The sequence below is a fragment of the Terrapene carolina genome, unplaced genomic scaffold (genome assembly GCF_002925995.2).
Source record: "Terrapene carolina triunguis isolate 2854851 unplaced genomic scaffold, T_m_triunguis-2.0 Scaffold238, whole genome shotgun sequence".
NCBI classification, from domain to species: domain Eukaryota; kingdom Metazoa; phylum Chordata; order Testudines; family Emydidae; genus Terrapene; species Terrapene triunguis.
Window position 1 is genome coordinate 11,383,381 of NW_020664589.1, and position 13,890 is coordinate 11,397,270.

General features: G+C 48.2%; 1 protein-coding gene across 2 annotated transcripts in view; it reads left to right on the forward strand.

Moving 5' to 3' along the window:
* Positions 1-13,890, forward strand: part of RXRA (retinoid X receptor alpha) — a 218,727-nt gene that overhangs the window by 167,807 nt on the left and 37,030 nt on the right. Inside the window, exon 5 of one of the 2 annotated variants that reach the window (XM_024206654.3) lies at positions 10,792-10,848. The exons of the other annotated variant lie outside the window; for it this stretch is intronic. Coding sequence (XP_024062422.1) covers positions 10,792-10,848 — 57 coding nt within the window. The remainder of the gene's footprint in view (positions 1-10,791; positions 10,849-13,890) is intronic. 2 annotated transcript variants of the gene reach the window in all.

A 13,890-nucleotide genomic window follows, 5' to 3' on the forward strand; every position in this document is an offset into this window, starting at 1 on the left:
TAAGATTAACCGACGTGTTACCGGAGGTGCCACTGAAATGCTCCCAATGGATGTAGTTACTGGCCATCACATTCTATTTCATCATAGTTAGCCTGAATGTTGGCTGGTAGGCTTCTGTCCTTCTCTCTCCTAGTACAACATCTTGACCTGTACGTTCTGTACCATTTTATATTCCTCTGCAGCAAACCGAGTAAGCTACCACTTAGCAGAGGGATATGTATCCCTCCTAGATCTGGGAAAATACAATAGAAAGTACTAGGTGTCGTTCGGAATTATTGCTTGCTTGGTTTGTTTTGTTAAGTATCCATTCTTTCTGTCTTTAGCCTTCTCTTTGAGGCAGTGCCTCGCCATGGCAGGACACCGTTGGTAGGAAGCACACAGCATCTTCAGTGCTTAGATTTCTCTCTTGGTGACTTTGGATTGGTTAGAGTCTGAAATAGGCAGTAAGGTGGGCAAGCAGTGAACCCTGGAGAATGGGCCTTAAGGAAGAGCAGTGGCTCTTCAGTTCAGATGAGCTTGAGCATCTTCTGTTATCTTTGCATGCACAAAAGTTTCCTCTAAAATTACCTCAGTGTTTCCCAGGGATGTTAGGTCTAAACGAGAAACCCCAAATGGACAGTCCTTAGGTGCTGAGAATGAGGTTTGGGGGCTCCTTTTCCTGTGGCAGACAAACACAGGGGGGCCAGATCTTCAGCCGGTGTGAATCAGAGTGGCTGAGGATCTGGCCCAGTGCCTTTCCAGAGCTGGACAGCAAGATGCCCTCTGTGTCTGAACTCTGCTTGGTACAGTGGGTAGGTGGATGGGTGGGGGAGGGCATCAAGGAACCAGTTACAGCTCCTTTATTCTGTGCTGGCCCAATCCTGGCATCAACTAGCACCACGTAGGAGCTGCTCTAACCACTATCCCTAGCTGAAGATCCCTAAGGGACCTAATACCAGGAAAGAATCAGCGTAGCAGAAAGGAACTGCCCCACAGCCATTCCCACCAACGCCGGGCCATGCCCCCATGCCAGTGTGTGGAGCGGCTGGTGAAGAAGCTGTCTCTGCCAGCTTTACCAGGAAACTTCTTTGCTGACCCAGCTATGGCCTGTGTGCATCTGCTTTGCACTGCCTGAGCAGCACAGCGTCCAGAGCATAACAAGGAATTGGGCCAGGCTTCTTCCAGCAGGCTTGCCGTCCAAGCAGCACTGGAGATAGGGCAAACTCCACTCCTTTTCCTTGCTGTGCATTCCTGTCCTGTGTGATGATATCCCACGGCATCCAATCCTGGAGAATCTGCTGCGATCGCACAAACCAAGCAGGAAATACCAGTCGGGAGCCCTTTCTCATGCTCCCTCCGGCAGTCATGGGACAGCTCACACAGTGCAGACTTTGGGAAAGCTGCAAGATGAAGCTCAGGGACATATCCCCCCCACCCCATCCCTCCCTCCCTGTTACAGACTTACCTGTTTATTGGCATCAGTGGTTCCCGACTCTGCAAGAATTCTCTCCATTTCCCATGTCCTGAGAACCCCAATCTGTTAATTCTGGGGACACACCATCCCAGGCTATGATTTTATTGTTATACATTTATATCGCGCACCCTCAGTGCACACGGTACTTTACGTAGCGATTGAAGAAGCCACAGCTTCAGTCCTGACATCCCGACTTCACTACTGCTAAGCTCCAGCACCCTGCTCTGACCACTCGAGCAGGGTGTTCTGTTCCCCCAGCTCGAGACCAGAAAAGTCCTCGCCCACCTCCACAATCACTGCAAGTTCCATCTGCATTGCTGCAAAAGAAACCCACGCTCATTCCCAAAGGCATGCACCAGTGACATACCTAGTTACCGTCTTTGTGTTTGGAATGAGATGTGTCCATTCAGGATCGGGGCCCCATTGTGCCAGCAGAGAGAGGGAGAGAGATGTGATCCATGCCCCATAGAGTCTACAATAGAGCAACAGTGCTTTGAGGACCAGGGGCATTCTCCCTCCTGTAAACTGTGTGATCCCTGACTCTAAATATTCAATAAGCTTCCCAGCCTAGGACTGTCTTTCCCCTTCTTCTCGCTGCATATTTCCTAAGGCTTGCAGTATGGTTTGCATATTGCTCCACACTCCCCCTTCGGTGTTAGCCCACTGAAACTGAAGGAGTTAAACCGAGGATGGATTTAGGCTGTAGTGACGCATTAAGTTACTTCCGCCTGCAGTTTCGAGACCTCTCTGTGACTCCTTTTCTCCTAGGAATTTCTCAAATAAATCACTGAGTTTATAGTGACCAAACTTTCCCCTTGTCCTATCCTAAAATGGCTTAGTCAGAGCTCAGCTCCTGCAGTAACACAGTTGCCATTGACCCACGCCTAACCTCCTTCTCCTGATGCCCCAGCTTGTGCATCAACCCCCCTGCGAATCACACACGCTCAGGAAATCCTGGGACGTCCACAGCCTGGCTGTCTCCTGTCGATTCATTTCAGTGGCAGCTGGCATGACTCGGGGCGGGGGGAGCAAAAGGAGTCCAGAGAGAAATAGGGAATTCAGCTTTCCAGCTTGTTGTTCTGCATGAATCTAAAAGCAGGCAAATGGCCATATCCTACTGCAAGAGCAAAGTTCAAGAGAGAACAATTATTTATAGCTGTAATTTTAGACTGCAAAATTCTGTCCTTTCAGTTTAATGTGTTTGTTACTTCTGTCCGTCGGATGCTTTGTTCTTCGAACCATGCCATTAAAAATTCTAATTCTAATAATAATGCAACTTTAAAGGGACACTATTGTCAGGTTGAAAAAATCACATCCATCCCTCCATCTCCTTAACCTGCGCTCCTGTGTTACTTTTAACTATTGATGCGGTTTGTTTACATTCTGCGCTTCACTCAACTTTGATGAGAATAGATTAATAATTTTCACTTTTGTTTACCGTCAGTTTCACTTGTTGCCTCCCAGTGCTGCAGCATTTGCAGGGGGGATGTTTAATTCCATTTTTTAAAAAGCCTTTTCATTTAAAAAATCACGACCATATTTCTATTAACTTTAGATTTTGCATAACTTAAAAAAACACATACAAATTTTGGGTCCAAGTTACAGGACGGAGTTACAATTTAACTTTTTATTAAAGGCATATTTGGTTCAAAAGCCAAAGAAAAAGGAATCTAAGGCTGAATTAGTTAACTCAGGTACCACAGTATTTTTGAGGGATACAGGCACTCCCGGGTCAAAGAGCCCCAAGATTCCTAACAATATATGGCTAACACCTAACTTCATAAAAAAGGCAACAGAACACAATACATTCCACCTGCCGTGGAACGGAAATCCCTAATAACCCGTCCCTCCCAACGCTCCATAAATAAAACAGCCACCCTCTCACAGAAGGCTAGAGAGGAAACTAAATATTCCTGAGGCTGTGCCCTGAGGATGCCAGCAAAGGACATTGACTCACAAGGAGAGGGGGAGTATTGCAAAAGGAGAGGGGATGTTGCCCCTGCCGCTGTCTATTCGTACGAATACCCTGGGATGCTGGGTACTTCCAGTTCTGCTGGCTCATAGTTGCTGTGAGGGGACATAAAACAAATACTGAAGTGAGCTGGATGGTCCAATGGTTGCGTTGCTAGTCTGGGACTCAGGAGAGCTGCGTTCCGTTTTCTGCTTTACCACAAACTTCCTCTGTGACCTTGGGCCAGTGACTCAGTCAATCCGTGCCTCAGTTTTACCATCTGTAATATGGGGGCACTCATACCTCACAGGAATGTTGTGAGGATAGAAACATTGCGAGGCACAGAGATCTCCTGCTGATGGGGCTATGTAAGTACCAAAGATAGGCTGGTAATAGCAAAGTCCAGAAAGGATGCACTTCACCACTGGATTGTCTTCTTTTTTCATTTGCTCTCCCAGTGGATCCTTATGTCCACCGTAGAACTATAGTTGAGAGATAGGGATGGTAGCAGGAGAGGATCAGGCAGCACTAGGGAAAGAGGGAGAGACAAGAGAAAATGTGCATCCCATCGATCATCCACTGAGGGCCTTTTGCCCATGTGATGAAGATGAATGTAATCCCTGCCATGAACGGCTCTGGCTAATCCAACACCCCAGATTCCCCCATGCTTTCTGTCCCTGCACATCTCAGTTCCGGCAGCAGAGCACAGCCGTGCAGAATTTCTATGGAGACTATTTGTCTTCAGTGACATTTTGGTCCCGGGGGCAGCCCTGCTGAAGGAGTAAGAGAAGCTCTCTCGGACAGGAGCAGCAGGGTGGCCTCCCTGGTTGTGTGCTGTCGCTTCAGGATTCTGGGGAGAGCTGAAAGAGACAATGGATTAGACAATCGCTTGGACACCAGTCCTGGGGTGTAACTGAGGCTAGATGCTTAAGTACGGCCATCCTTGCTCACGTTTCTGGGGTTAAACTGATCACCAGATGGGAGGTCAGGGAGGGATTTCCCCCCAGCGTACGTTAGCAGGGACCTTGCATTTTATCTGCTTCTTCTGGGGAATCATCTGTTAGGATCCAGTAGACGATGACCAAACCACCATGGCCAGACACGGTCGGGTCTGCACAGGGACCATCCCCACTCCACTCCCCTTCCCTTTGTATGCGGTGTTGCTAGCTTTATGCAGACATTATTGAAGGCAAGGAGTGACAGGTCTTTCCCCTCCCCCTCAGCATTCTGTACTGCTTCCTAAGCCCTGAGCTGGTGGACAGAGCTTGTGCCGCTTAGCTCACCATATTGACTGGGTGGGCACAGCCAATCAGCAATCAGAAACTTGTTCAGGATGTGTGCAATTCGGTTGTGTCCAGGAAACAATCTGTAGCGTAGAGGGACTTGACCACTGATGCTTGGTTATCGTCTCAGGTTTGGGAGCAAGAGACCTGGAACTGTGAGATCTTACCAAAGCTGGGAAAGCTTTCTTCTGAACTTGAGTGTTTGGGTGTAGTATTAACCTCTGGGCTCTTTACCACCTGAAACTCTGCTCCAGGTCCCTTAACAATGGCTGGTACATTCTCACAAGGGTGTCTGCAAACAAACATACAGCAGCTGCCGGAAAACAGTCCCTCCACACAATGGCTGATGGACTTCTTGGAGGTGCTTGGGCAGTTGTGTTATTTTGGTCTGCGAATACCAAAGGACAGTGGGCTGATTGTCCTTAGTGCTGATCGGCGATAAATTGAAGTCCCCCTGGAACTGGAAGCTGTTTGTCAAGAGCTCTCAAAGCCATTTCTTAAAACATATGGGCATCTGTGTTAAAAATAGGGACTGAGGAACAGCTTTGCTAGGCCCATCTCTTGCATCATTTAAAACTGGACTAGATCATGTATCGGTGAATATACTGCTCGGGGGGAAAATCCCAGCAAGCTTTTTCCATCTCTGAGCGCTATGATTCTTTGATCACTAATCAGTTGTGTCCTCTCCACTCAATAGTCACGCCTCCAAGAGGGCCACATGCTATTGCAAAATAGGGCAGATTGATGGGGTAGTGAGAAGAGACATTTTACAAACAAAGATCCAGGACACGTGTTAGCGCAACTTTGGCACCTGCAGCTATTGCATCTCCCTGGGGTATTTCCAAGCAATTGGTAATGGCTCTGATACTAATACAGCCTGAAAGTGGGAATTGGGCTAAAAAATACGAGAGCGAGATTGAGAGAGGAGGAGAAGCAATGTGGATGGAGAAGAAACGTCCCATGGAACGGAGATAGGGTTTAAGCATCAAGAAGGGCATCCCTGCTCCTGTGCCCCTGCACTGAACGGCTGGTTGGAAAGTAAGTAACTCACGTTCCTACACCATGCACACACCGGAGTGCAGCACGCGGCTTTGGTCACAGCTAGGAAAGCAACAGCAATAACGTGTTCGAGTGGGATCGGAAACTAGCTCAACGCAGTGACATGAGAGGTCAGAAGAGATGGCATGAAACAGAAGGGCTTGGTAAAAAGGAAAGGAGAGAAAGGAAAGGCTGAGGAAGGGGAGGAACCAGGTGAAAATCCCCATTGTTGATTAAACACCGGGTGTGATAATACTTTATGCAGCAACTGGACTGCTGTCCTGCACCACCAAAATCTGTTCTGAATCCAGGAATAGAATTTCTCAGAAGTACTCTATTCCCCTGTGGGCGGGGACCTTGGCCCAGGTCCTTAAGCATAATTAGGTTCCTAACTGCCACTGAAATCAGCGTGTCCTTGTGATTGTAGATATCTCTAAAGCTCCATGCACTGCTAATGGTACTACACATAAAAACATTTCCCTCTGACTGCTGTACAATAGGTCTGTTTCGTAATAGATTGCACTTCATTACCACAGAAAAATTCTCTCCATCTCTCTGTCCATCTATCTATCTATCTTTTCACATCATGCCCATCCCATAACAGGATTGAGTGCTGAATCCTATGAAAAGCTTCAATTCCATTAGATTCATTTTCGGTGAGAGCAAAATGCACCGTGAGAAAATAGCAGCACCCCTTCCAAGTTGTTATTCCTATAAGTACACATTTTCATCTTGGAAAAAAGTGCTTATCTGTATTAGTGCAGGATAAGCGGTAATTACAAGCTGCCATTGCCTGTTGCTTTTCCTGAATAAACAAACAAATGCTGTAATATTAGCACTAATGGAGGCTCTCAAAATGCTTCATTCTGGCAACTCTGCTGGTGGAAAATCCAGTCTCCTTTTGTCCCCATTGCTTCTCTCATTAAAATTCTTCTTGGACACAAAAGCCCTTTGGGACGTTGAATCTGGCTTTGCAAACGGCGGGTGGCTTTGATGCGGTGCCCAGGGACATGGATGCAAAGTCCATGTGGTGGAACGGAACGCCACGCACATTGCTGTTGGATGGTGGGTGCCCCATTTGTGAGAGACCTTAATGGTATGTGCAGGCAGGAGGGGACTAGACCTTCTAGCTGCTGCTTGGAAGTGGCTTTGCCTGTTACATCTTCCTCCCTGCTGACCTCCTCCCCTGAAACTGAAATGGACAAAAAGGCCGTGAAGGAAAGAGGAACGTAGTTGCACTGCAAAGCTTCTCATGGAGTCAGGAGAAGCAGCCAAGATCGAGCCCAATGTAGCCTGAATTCTCAAGCAAGATTGTTGGTACCAATGGGGATGTTACACAAACTGGGAGCAGTCTGAGGCCTGACCTAAGCAGATGGGTTCTTAGGGTACCCCATCCAAAGGGGTTTTGAATCGGCACTGCAGTTCCCATGGAAACGTGCGGATAAGTCAGTCGTAAATCGCCGCTTTCCAGCATCAGAGACCCTCCCTGTTGGGCTTCTCCATTCCAGCAGCATGTCACCTGCTGCTCAGTCATACGTCTTTGGGTCTCTCATAGACCCCCAGGACCCTATGCTCTCAGCTCCCGGGACACAACTGCAGCTGATGCAGTTGAGTGGGGAGGTGTTGGGTTCTGGGCTGCATTTTGGCTTAGAGGCACCTGTCAGACCTCACTGAGCAGAAACAGGACAGTCCTTTCAAAGGATGGGTTAATACAGATGAGAGACTGGGTGAGTTACTGAGCTGCGTGCTTAGCGTGCACCCCCATTAAAGAGCACCAGGCACTGATGGGTCTGATGATGGGAACCATTAAGGTTTCATCTCAGAGTACTGACTAAGAGGGGGACTTGTCTGGGAATTGGTTATCCAGCCCCTTCCCAGATCAGAGGGCAAGGTACAGGCAGAGAGAAGGGTATAAGAGTGGAGGGACCTCACTCCACTTGCAGAGCCCCTTATGTCCTAGCGGTTTAGGCATCTTCAGTCCCAACCTCAGAATGTACATCAGCTCTTTAGAAGACACCTCAGCTCTTTGGTGCAATATTGCCAAACAAAAGTGCTGAAAAATCATGAGTCAGGCTCCACAAATACTGAGATTGGGGTTAAAAATCATGATTATTCGTAATAATCCCTTTGGAGCTCTGGTCAGTTGCCTTTCAGTTTTTGAGCCTGTAGGGATCACATTTTCAAGCTTTTCTCTGCCACCACGAGGGCTAAAATCTTCCTTTTCTTTTTCACTGAGAGCTGAGATTCTGGTGTTTTCACATGATTCCAGGAGCTGGGGCTTTCAAATAATCGCGAATGATCATGAGATGCGTTATAAAATCACAAGAGTTGGTGACGCTGCAGGTGGTAACCAATATTTTCCCTTTCCTATTTAAAGCTCTAATTGTAACCTCTTGTTCTTTCCTAGCAGCTGGTGGATTTATTACTCAATCATACCCTCGTGGTGGTAGCTCATCTTCACATGCTCTAAAAGATAGCGTCTTGTTATTAATTTCACTCTGCAAGGAGAAAATATCTACCTATTCAAGTGATCAGGAGAAGTATTATGGGAGGGAGTGGGGGTTATTTTTTCCTGAATCTTCCTAGAAGCCACCTTTTATTCTGTTTCCTTGCTTCTCACTGGCTGCTTAAGAACAAAACCAGACCAAATCACGTGGGCTAAAGGGATGGCTGCGAAAAATATTCTGTAAAGATCTTGGTAGACTTTGTACTTGTAGGTCAGAGGAAATCTCATAAAAAGTTCTCTCTTGTGTCTAATGACTAGCGCTGTGTGGAGGATGGAAGTTCTATTTCACAAAGGATTTTGAGATTTCCAAATCTGATATTGTTCTGAATTGGAGCAAAAACTGAATATTTCCATATTCTCCGCAAAGAAAATTCTGAGAAGAAACATTGTTTCGGGTTGATTGAAACGTTTCATGTTGATTTTGACTTTAAATTTTTTTTGAAGTCTTTTTGAAATAAAAAAATCAAAAGATTTTGTTCCAAAAATGTTGCAGTGGCCTGTTTTGACTGTGTTGGAACTTTCCCTCCCTCCCCTAGTTTTCTTCTTAAATGAAATTCTGACAAAATTAACCTGATTTTGTGAAAGATTTTGATTTAGACAGAACTGCATATTCCAGTGGAATATGATTCCATTGATGTTTCTCCAGCCAGCTTTATTAATGACAGTTACTTTGTTATGTACCACTCTGGGGTAGAACTTTGATTTGGATTAAGAATCATTTAATAAATATATTTGAATCAAATCCCAGATTAACCCTAATTAGAGATGGAAAAGGCCCACTAAATCAACAAAGCCAGGATAACATAACACAAGAACTAGGGTTCACCAAATGACATTAATAGGCAGCAGGTTTAAAACAAACAAAAGGAAGTATTTTTTCACACAGTGCACAGTCAACCTGTGGAACTCCTTGCCAGAGGATGTTTTGAAGGCCAAGACTATAACAGAGTTCAAAAAAGAACTAGATAAATTCATGGAGGATAGGTCCATCAATGGCTATTAGCCAGGATGGGCAGGGATGGTGTCCCTAGCCTCTGTCTGCCAGAAGCTGGGAATGGGCGACGGGATGGATCACTTGATGATTCCCTGTTCTGTTCATTCCCTCTGGGGGACCTGGCATTGGCCACTTTCGGAAGACAGGATACTGGGCTAGATGGACCTTTGATCTGACCCAGTATGGCCGTTCTTATGTTCTTATGGTACAGTGTCCCCTGACGGAGGGATATTAAAACTGAAAGAATTCCCAGTTCTCAGTCACGCATCTGATTCATAGGGCATCAATGTACTCAAAAGTATGCTGCTGATGCTGTGTAATAAAAGGCTCCTTTCATGAGATGGGGTTCCTGGTCTTGAGGGATGCGAAACGGGGTATCGGCTGATTCCAGACCCAGCTTGGCTGGTTGAATCCTTCCCCACTCTGATCAGCAGTAGCTTTGTGCAGAGTGGAAAGGGTGTGATTTGCAGCCCCTTGCTCATTATTACTATTTTTATTACAGTAAAGGCTAGAAGGGCCAACTGAGATCAGATTCCTAGTGGATAAATACACAGCACTAGATAGTCTTTGACCCTGAGAACTTACGATCTAAACAGGAAAGACAGACTAGTTGGAGGGGGAAGTCGAGGACCAAAAAGGGGAAATAACTTGGCCAACTTCACACAGCAGGTCAGAGTCCAGAACAGAACCCAGGTTTCCGGAATGCCAGGCCAAGGCCCAATGCACTGAACCACACTGTCTTGTCTTTCACCTCTCACATGTGATGTAGGGGAGAGAGACACAAAACTAGCCCCTCTGGACCTGAGAATTCTTTTTCCAGTTTGCCAGGCGGTATCGTTGCAATTCCCCACATGATTCCCGTTCCAGTTGTGCTGCCTAATGACATGCCGCTGCGCGGAGGTGTTCCCTTGGGATGTTGGGTTGTCGCCACTGTACCCTGAAAAACCACGAAGGATCGCTCTGTGTCTTATCCAGGGTGTGAGCTGGATGTGCTGTGTACAGTAGAAGGGCCCGAAATGCAACGTCTGTATCAGAATCCAGACCCTCCCCAGGTTCAGCGGGGTTCACCTCTAAGGTTTGTTTCAGCCCCATCATAGAGACCGGACTAGCCACGAAGTCTGGAGCCGGTATCAGTGGTGTTTTGACCCAGAGTTTTGATTCCCACACTATTCCTTTATCAAGATGTACAGAAGTTGCACAGTGTGCTGGGACAGGCATCCTGCAGCTGCATTGAGAAAATACTGAGAAGTGCTAGGATCCAGGCCCTATGCCTCCTTAAGAGAGTCACATTCCTAGGAGAGAGGACAGTAGGGTTACAATCTCATGAGGCCTTCCCTACACAACTGACACACTTGGAGACAGCCCTCCCTTAACGTCATTGCGTAGTGTCCCGTGGAGGGAACACCCTCCCGCCCCTTGTAGACAGGGACCCTTTTTTGAAATGACAAGCCAAACTTTGCAACTATGTGTAAATAAAGGAAAGACGAAACCAGCATTAAAAAAAAAAAAAGCAGTGACCACCAAACGATATAATGATTTTTGTTTCTAAATTTTATTCTGTTACAGGGATGGAGCACCATCCATCCCGGCCCACAAGACTTCTGGGAAGCCAAGAAGAACAAGGTATTCCCATTTCAATATTACCAGACAAGCTGCCATGCAGCTACCAAGTTTATATATCTATATATCTAGAGTTAAAACAGCCACCGCCAAAATCGAATTGCAAACTGCTCTATGTACTCTGTCAGCAGGCAGTGCCTTTCCCCCCGTGACTAGCCCCTAGACCAGATGGGAGTAGGGAATAGATTCAACAACAGTGTCCCAAGTCTACATGACTTCCCTGACAGCCACTAAAGAACTTGTCCCTGGCACCCTTCTCCCAGATTGCATGATAATAAGCAGTCCATTTGCTTGAATCCCAAAACTGTATCCTCAGCTTTCCCTCCCAGCTACCTCCTAGTCCCCCCCCAGCTCAATCCACCCCATTGTGTTCTCTGCACCTAAAAAAACAAATGGACCCCTCCTCTTTCCAAACACCGACATTTCATTTAGAACATCTCTCTCCTGTGGACGAGGTTCAGCTGTGGTTAGGTTTCTCCAGGCACGGGGGGGAGGGGGAAGTGTTCTCGCCCACGGCTGACTAGCAGCAGATAAAATACTGTAGAGATCATCGCTGGAAAGAGTTTGGGTTCCAGGATGGAGAGGGAAAAGGAGGCAAGGAAGAGCTGGTGGAGTAGAGGTGTCTGCATTAAGGAAACCTGGGACGGAAGGGTTAAACTCAGTCCCAACATCAGGTTTGCTTGCTCCTTGCAAAGTGCAAATTCTGTTTCTCCCTCTCTCTACCTCTCACCTTCTCCTTGAACTTCTGAACCACAGGCATATTACCTCACCCACTTCGTCTCTCTAATATCCTGGGACCCACCTGGCTGCAGCAACACCGCACGCTTGTGTAACTAGTAATCATTTTACAGCTGTAGTTTGTCTTCGCCAGGGCACATCTAGAGATGCAGGATCCTCTTTATTGTCAGGGATGAGCATTTTTGTCTTAAAAAACAACCACCAAACCTACAAAAAAGCGCAAATCTCTGTGGCAGGGTCTAGACGTCGTCCTCCGTCTGGCGGCTGTTGTCGGCCTGCGTGAGATGCATTTGTGGGCCTCAGCGCAGAGCCTGCGCGTCACAAATATCCTGGCTGCTAGCAGCTTAGCCGTTGGCAGTCTCAGCTGAGAAGCCACAGTATGGATGGGCCATGGAGACACAGCTCATCTCCCATCCGCAGAGGTGGTCCCTGCAGGTTCAGGACTGAGGCGGTGTTGGGAGGTCTGCACTGCCCATTAGGGTGGATAAACTGAGGGCTTTGGCTGACGGGACTGTTGATCCAGCCCCTGGCAGTCCTGTCTCTTGTCCATGCATGCGTCCAAGCAGGGATCACCTGGGAAGCATCCCCTGGGAAGCATCCCAATCTGGGGCACAGGAGCAGCTTCTGCTGCAGAGATCCCTCCTCTGGAAGTGGGAGGCTGTGAAACTAACAGCTGCAGATGGTGCATAGAACTGGGGGGGAGGTACATGTGCTGTGATTTGATTGTCTTGCAACAGCAGCCGTGGTCTGGCGGTTTTTGCTTGGTGTTGCCTTCTGGCTCCTTCCTTTGACCCTGCTTTCCATTGCCGTTTGTTCATTCTTTGCGTTGATATCTGGTTTCTGTGGCCCCTCCCTCACTTGAGGGGGGGCGGGCCTTTTGTTCTGGTAGACTCCGCCCACCAAGCCCAGTCATCAAATAGGCCGGCACCTTGCATCTCAGGGGCGTAGGCTCTGCTCCACTCAGAACACCACTCCAGGAGCTGCCGAGTACTTGCTGCTCTGTCATCTCCCTGTGACCTATGTGCAGCAGACGCCCCAAGCATGTTCTCAACACGAGTTAAAAATGCATCGGTGAGAGGAAAACAGCAACACCCCTGGCATGTCTGCAGATAGCAGCCCATTGCCTGGTCTCCTCCGGACATTCAGAACAGTGATGGTCTGAAGAGTGTCCTTTGGGTCACTGGGGCACTAGCGCCTGGGTTTAATCAGCTCCGTTCCCTTCACACGGCGGACAAGTCTCTTTTGATTGGTTCTGTTTGTTTTTGCTGGCAACGCGGACCTAAAAAAAATGGACCCTGCGGCATTTCTAACAAGCGTCCTTAACTGATTTCCGTCCTTGGGGCTCGGGAGTATCACTTGCTAACACGTGCCCATACAGGCCACGTGGGTCTTTAACATCCAGTGCTGAATCAATAGGGAATAGCTCTCCAGTCGATAACACAGCCTGGGAGGATGAGCTAATTATTCCCTGCGCAGCTATGACAGAGCGGTCCGGTCGCCGCTTCGTAGCTCAGCGCACATCTGCCTTTCGCCCATGGTGGGGCACTGCCCGGTTCCAGAGCTGCGGGACTGCTCCTTAGAAGCATGCCCTGAGCCCAGCACAGAGCCTGAGGGGCCAGGCAGTGCTGCAGGATGGGGGAAAGTGAGAGGAAGTGCCCCACTCACTTGCAGGGTAAGGAGTGACTGCAGCGTCTGCTGCAGCTCTGAAGCCAACTATGTGGGGGAGAGCATGGGCAGAGCTGCACGGCAGCAGATCCCACCACCAAGTATGCCCTGCCCCCTGCAACAACTGCATGCTGCCATACAAGGCAGGGGCTTGCAGGGAGCATTGTTCTGTGCCACGCACTGCTCCTCTCTGCTGGAGAACTGCACAGATTCTGCTAGAATGGGGCCTTTTGTGGCCACCGGGATGGGGCTGGAATGGTTGTTAAGGGGCTGTCCAATTTGAGCTTCAGCTCTCTGCTGCGGCTGCTGCCAGTGTCTCTGTGAAGTCCTGATGCTCTGAGGCCTTACAAGAAAGTTGGCTTCCCAATCTGGGGCACAGGAGCAGCTTCTGCTGCAGAGATCCCTCCTCTGGAAGTGGGAGGCTGTGAAACTAACAGCTGCAGATGGTGCATAGAACTGGGGGGGGAGGTACATGTGCTGTGATTTGATTGTCTTGTTTTTCTGAGTGCCCCGGCGATGGGCGCGAATGTGCACGTGGAGGGGAGAACCCAAGCCATGTAGCAATCTGGTTACGAGTAAAACCTTGCCTCGTGTTTAGGATGGCGCGGTTCTGGATTCATTCCATCCGCCCCTCAGGGGTGC